Source organism: Nanorana parkeri, unplaced genomic scaffold (assembly GCF_000935625.1).
Source record: "Nanorana parkeri isolate BGI_ZX_2015 unplaced genomic scaffold, ASM93562v1 scaffold874, whole genome shotgun sequence".
NCBI classification, from domain to species: Eukaryota; Metazoa; Chordata; class Amphibia; order Anura; family Dicroglossidae; genus Nanorana; species Nanorana parkeri.
In genome coordinates this window covers 632733-639697 of record NW_017307142.1, presented here as the reverse complement: position 1 = coordinate 639697, position 6965 = coordinate 632733, and the positions used below count along the sequence as shown (strand labels likewise).

The window sequence follows — 6965 nt, the reverse complement described above, 5'->3', positions numbered from 1 at the left end:
TGATTCTGTAATGAAGGTTTCCAATTTCTCGCAATCTACATAGATCACTCAGAGTGGATTATCTGAAGACAACACTATTACCGCTAAATCCTCATTAATCCTCATTATACATCTCCATTTTATGCGTTCCTCCATAACATTGCGAGTACATTCTCCACAGTTCTCAGAATTGAAGGTTTTACTCACCAAACACAGGACTGCACTCTAAGGACGGGGGGAAGACGGCTCTTCCTTCCACAACTCTGCACCACTTATCCCACAGCACACTGTGTGCTCTGGAAATCTCTCCCCACTCTCCTGACTGCTCAGGTTCCTCTTCCATGAGTTCCCACTTTCCTGTACTGACAAAATCCACTCCCCCCACGTCACTTACCCTTCATTGTGAAGTCAAAGGGAATGTGTAGAGGATTTATACTCATTTCTGTTCCTTTTATTATGGTCAGCAGTAAAAAAGAAAATGCAATTTATATATATATTTATATAGGGATGCACGGATACCATTTTTTTCCAGTAAGAGTACCGATACTTTTCCTCAATTACTCGCCAATACCAATTATTGATTACCTTTCTTTTAGTGTCATGTGACAGTTTTTATAAAACAATACAGACTAGTTTCACTTTTTAACATTTTTTAGGACAGTGGTGAAGTGCCAGGGCCCGGTCCTAGCTGCAAACGTTGCCCCCCTAGTAGTTCTGCCACTTATTCCAAGCTGTAGAGGGACCGCAAATCTGAGCAATACATTATACAACAAAGCAGAATGCTACCAGCTATAGAGGACTACAAATCCCAGCAATACATTATACAGCAATGCAGAATACCACCAGCTATAGAGGAATAAAAATCCCAGCAATACATTAAACAGCAATGTAGAATATTATCATTAGCTAGAGAGGACTACAAATCCCAGTAATACATTATGCAGAATGGCAACCGGCTATAGAGGACTGCAAATCCCAGAAATGCATTATACATCAATGCAGAATAATATGAAGCTACATACTCTATGCTGCTCCAGGGTGCCAATCTGATGTCTCCAGCGGAGGATTTCAGGTCGCTGTTTGGTCTCAGGAGGGCTCTGCTGGTTATTAGAGGGCTGTGTAGGGTCTCAGGAGTCTGTGTGGGGTCTATGGTGGGCTGTGTGGACTCTCAGGCTGTTGTGCAGGTTCTTTGGAGGGCTGTGCAGACTCTCAGGGGGTCTATGCAGAGTCTATGGTGGGCTGTGCAGCCTCTCATGTGGCAGTGCAGGTTCTATGGTGGGCTTTGCAGACTCTCAGGTGGGCTATGCAGAGTCTATGATGAGCTGTGCAGACTCTCAGGTGGCAGTGCAGGTTCTATGGTGGGCTGTGCAGACTCAGGTGGCTGTGCAGTTTATATGGTGGGCTGTGTGGACACTTAGGTTGTTGTGCAGGTTATATGGTAGGCTATGCAGACTCTCAGGTGGGCTATGCAGGGTCTATGATGGGCTATGAAGACTCTCAGGTGGCAGTGCAGGTTCTATGGTGGGCTGTGTGGACTCAGGTGGCTGTGCAGGTTCTATGGTGGACTGTGCAGACTCTCAGGTGGCAGCGCAGGTTCTATGGTGTAATGTATGGGCTCTCAGGTGGCAGTGCAGGTTTTATGGTGGGCTGTGCGAACTCAGGTGGCTTTACAGGTTCTATAGTGGACTGTGCGGACTCTCAGGTGGCTATGCAGGGTCTATGGTGAGATGTGCAGACTCTCAGGTGGCTTTGCAGGGTCTATGGTGGGCTGAGTGGGGTTAATGATGGGCTGAGTGTATTCTCAGCTGGCTATGCGGGGTCTATGGTGGGCTGTGCTGGGTTAGCGGTGGGCTGTGCGGACTCACAGGTAGCTATGTGGGACCTATGATTGGCTGTGTGGAAGCTCAGGTGGCTATGTGAGGTCTATGGTAGGCTGTGCAGACTGGGCTGGGCTGTGGGGTTAATTGCTGGGCTGTGTGAGGTTAATGATCGGCTGGGTGGGGTTAAAGCTGGGCTGTGCAACTCTGTGCTGGTTGTGTGGGGCTAATGCTGGGCAGCTCTGTGCTAGGCTGTGTGGGGTTAATGCTGGGCTGTGCAGCTCTGTGCTAGGCTGTGTGGGGTTAATACTCATCTGTGCTGTGTTACCAGGGGTCCCGGTCGATCTCAGCGGGTGGGTGGGTGTGTGCAGTGGCGTGGAGTAAGAGGAGATTTTGGCATGCGTTAACAGAGATGCTGATGGGACTTTGTTGGTGACCTTGGCAGCCTTCCTGTGAAGCACTGTGCCTGTTTGCAGTGCCAGCTGGGGTTAAAAATTTAAAGCGCCAGTATCAGAGTTTGTATTGGGGCATTTTTATAAGAATGAACACTCAAAAACATGAACATAAATCTTGTAGTATTTTTAAAAAAAGTTTATTTTAGAAAGCTACAAATTCTTGGCCACAATGGCTTGTGAACTTTGGGGTCACTGCATACACATCAATCTAACATCTTAACAGCATCTCTCCTGTTTGAGTTGCTTTTGAACAGATCAGGTTAAGTTCATTAAAATGTATTACAAGCCACTGTCTTTTTACCCCTTTAAATAGTAAGGAGCGGGTTAAACCTGTCTGCCATCTGGAGTCCATTCGATTCCTTTTCTGGAGACATAAGAAGTAACAAGAAATCTCTCCATACAGCAGGAGACCATTAGTAGATGTGTGCTTACTAAGCACCAGATAGGGCCGGTGTATGTGGTCAGCAGAAAAAGACATGCAAGGTATAGGGCCACTGTATTATAGCCAACAGACTTCTTTATCAGACAAAAGGATATTATTAGTGTTAAGGTGGCCCTGTCACTAGAGGGTCACTTTGACTCAACAGGCCACCTGTAAAAGTAGAGCTAATATGCATATCATTCCAAAGACCCATATTTGAAAACCTGCCACATCTCTACTACCCAGCTGCTGCAAGCATTCGGCTGTCTGGATAAGTCAAATACTTGCTCCCCCCACACAGTGTGGTTCCTACTGCCAGCTCATACAACCTGTAGTAACATATGAGCCAAGATGAAGGAACCACCTTAGCATTTAGGCAACCCTTGAATTTCGACACGCCAGCCACTGGAAGGGTAAGTATATTACCTTTTCTTTTACAGGTGTCCTATTAAGTAAAGTGACCTTGTGGTGATGAGGCCACTTTAACAATTCTTGTATAGTGTGTGCTTACCAATCATCTCTCCCCAAAAAAAAAAAAAATATAGTCCCACCCTTCTACAAAAGGCAACAAAAATTATCCAATAAACAAAATGATCACCATAGTGTCAGAGTGACTAAAAGACATGAATGGTTGGTGGGGGCACATCAGGTACTTTTCCCCCATGTGACAAATATAAGCTCCATTAGATCAGTATGATGTGTAGTTGAATCTTTTTCCGAAATCTCATCATAGGGGATGTAAATCCTTCTTAGACAGTTGTTACTGAACAAGTATCCTTATTGGAAGGTTCCTCCTCTATACCTGTTCTGGTGGCAGCTCAGTATTTTGGATTTTCCTTCACTTTCAGCCCCAGTAATAACTGTAACCAGTGCAAACAGAGAGGGTGAATCTCCCAAAATGTCAGTGGAATGCTGTTTTTTGCTATTTCTTATTGCTTTATTAAAGAGCTATAAGGATATTTCCTTTAACCTCCTGGACATTTTTTAGACTTTAGGTTTTGCAGTATCACTGTTGTCTCAGGTGATATCTCTTTGGGTCATGTGGGCCTGCCACCCCTTTTCCGGCCAGAGCATCCCAGGTTGCCAAGAGCTATGCAGGGAGATGTGTAAGGGCCATACACATCTCCCTCCCAGCTCTTAACAACCAGGTGCACTCCGAAGGATGTCACTCTCACCTCCCAGCAACCAGTGATGTCACTGGTTGCCAGGAATTGAGTGGGACACTCTGGCCAGCATCCCATACAGCTCTTGGCAACCAGTGACATCACTGGTTGCCAGGAGCTAAGGAGGATGCGATGGACTACATCTTATTCAGCTCCTGGCAACCAGTGACGTCAGTGAGCTGGCCGGGATGCAAGCCAGATCAGGGCGGTGCACCACCAGGATGCCAGCCAGAGCACCGTTACCTTACACCCTAAGCACCCCATCCCTTCCATCACCCTGAGAACATGACCATCATAATCCCCCTGCCTTAGGCAGCGATTATATTAGGGACACCCTCAATCATGCTATCCACAAATTTTGGCTTCAGACAAATTTTAAAATGAGCTACACTAAGAACACAGCTATGACTTGTCTCCTATGCGAGTCTTTTGGTATTGAGTAAGATCTAGCCCATTCTAAACATCTACATGTTTTCTCTTCTGCGTAAATGATGATTCTCTAAAAATAATTGAATTGTGACTGCAGTTTAAAGGAGTAGCTGCATTTCTAACAATGGTCAGTGATATCTGTAGCTCTGAGCAGTTTAAAAACGTCACAGTCAAGATAGGGATAGGACATTATTCTTGCTTGAAACATCTAATGTTAAAGCTGAACTACATCCTATCTCTTCGCTTATGTGCAGTCCCACAACTGATTAAGGGGTGAACCCATCTTCCTTCCAGGTTTGGTCTCAGAAACTGAACCTGAATGAGGGATCTACTAGGGATGTGCCACAGTTCTGACAAGGAACAAGCTACTGGAAGGACTGTGGAGACCTCATCAGTCTTCTGCTTGCCCTTTTACTGTTCAGTCACAGGGCAGGGGTGGAGAGGTGACTAGACTGTACTGCTTAAAAGCATGTAAAATGTACTCTCTTTCAATGTTGTCTGCCTGGAGTTCAGCTTTAATTCTGTGTTGCATTTGTGAAATTCACAACACGTGAACAGTTTCTATCTCATGTGAATGCTCTGATGAAAAATGATATGGCTTTTCTCCCGTGTGACTCTTTTGGTGTCTAGTAAGATTTCCCTTTTCAGTGAAGTACTTGTCACATTCTGAACATCTAAATGGCCTCTCTCCAGTGTGAACCCTCTGGTGTTTGATCAGATCTGATTTGGCTATAAAACATTTATCACATACAGAGCACGGGAATGGTTTCTCTCCTGTGTGTACCCTCTGGTGTTTAGTAAGATTAGCCTTTTCTGTGAAGCACTTGTCACATTCTGAACATTTAAATGGCTTCTGACCTCTGTGCGTCCCCTGGTGTTTGGTCAGATTTGATTTGAACCTAAAAGATTTATCACATTCAGAGCACACATAAGGCTTCTCTTCTGTGTGAGTCTTTTGGTGTATACTAAGATGTGACTTTTCTTTGAATCTCTTGTCACATTCCAAACAACTATATGGTTTCTCTCCAGTGTGAACCCTCTTGTGTTGAGTAAGATTTCCCTTTTCTGAGAAGCACTTGTCACATTCCGAGCATTTAAATGGTTTCTCTCCAGTGTGAGTTCTCAGGTGACCAATAAGAATTTGCTTCCTTGAGAAACACTTGCCGCATATAACACATCTGTATGGATTCTGCCCTGTGTGGACCCTCTGGTGTTGGATCAGCTCTGATTTGGACCTAAAATTTCTATCACATTCCGAGCACAGATATGGCTTCTCTCCGGTGTGAATCATCAGATGATTAGTTAGACTTGCCCTTTCGGTGAAGAACTTGTCACATTCTGGACATCTAAAAAGTTTATCTCCCGTGTGAATCTTCTGGTGCTTCCTAAGACCTGACTTATCAGTGAAGCACTTGTCACATTCTGAACATTTAAATGGTTTCACTCCATTGTGGTTCCTCTGCCGAATAACCAAATGCTCCATGACTCTGAAGGATCGGTCAGGTTAACAGAAAAAAAAATGGCTCTTCTCTTGCAGAACTCATCAGTTGGTGATAATCTTCTTCACTGCTCAGCTTATTATTCCACCTATAGGGAACATAAAATGTATTTTAGACTCATAGACTGTTGACAGCCGAGTCCTGCTGACTCAAGCTCTGCTTGGTCCTGCAGGTGCCACCTGCCTCAGCAAATGAGGAAAGTAGAAGATTACTGGCCAATCAGCTGCAGCCACTGTTCAGGTGTTCAGACAGTGTCAGGTTACCGGTGACCCAGCAACGAAGATTCCCACATCCACATGGTTTAGCATGGATGGTGGAATCTTCATGTGTATGGCCAGCTTACATTTTGGTAAAACATGTAACAGTTTCCAACTGCCGGTAATTTCAGAATTACTGAAGATAATCCTAAATTATGGGTACAAGATAACCTTTATCACCTTCCATTATCTTGCCTCAAGATATCCAGACTACACATAATACATTCAGGTTACCCTGTACGAGAGCTTATATGGCACAGAAAAAACAATGACCAGTTAGCATTAGTTGTTAGTTTATCCAAATTATGACTATTTATTAAATAGTAAGGTTCAATTATTTGTCCTTAAAAAAGGACATTTCCACCTTTGTAAGTGATTTTGAGTTTTTGGTGGTAATGGGGAGGTGCAGGGGGATGTATATGTGTGTGCATTCTTAGGAGTCACAGGGCTGTCTTTCATACTTTTATAGATTATTTTACAGGCCAGAGACCTAGAAGTTCCAAATTCCCTCCACAATATCTTCAATCCATCTCTCTGAGGGTCCGGTTGTTATCTCTAAACTGCAATCAGCTGTTTTCCCCTCCCCCTCCCCTCCCTTCTCTGTGGAGAGACAGCAGGATGAGTCATAGTTCTGTGTGTCTGTGTGAGTGTTAGGACACAGAGAGAAGACTACAGAACAGGACAAGTAAAAGGAGATTCTGTGTCCTGTGTCTCTCTCAGATCTCCCCCTTATCCTGGGTCACATTTACTCTGTGCTAAACAAAAAAATTCCCCAGCCTCAACCTGCCAGCCGGCCTGCAACCAAACAAGTAGCCCTGTCAACATTATGCGTTAAAATCAGAGGTTTTATAGTTGAGGCTGGGGAATTTTTGTGTTTTGTATTGTTGTAAGCCTTCCCAATGTGCGCCCTGCTATAAAGGCCGGTTATAGATTCATGCATGTACC

General features: G+C 44.4%; 1 protein-coding gene across 1 annotated transcript in view; it reads right to left on the bottom strand.

Annotated features, from left to right (window-relative positions):
* The window catches only part of LOC108794614 (zinc finger protein 84-like), a 14450-nt gene extending 8703 nt beyond the window's left edge, over positions 1 to 5747 (bottom strand). Inside the window, exon 1 of the mRNA XM_018565692.1 lies at positions 4855 to 5747. Within this exon, the coding sequence (XP_018421194.1) occupies positions 4855 to 5747 (893 nt within the window). The remainder of the gene's footprint in view (positions 1 to 4854) is intronic.
* Between the last annotated feature and the right edge of the window lie 1218 nt (positions 5748 to 6965).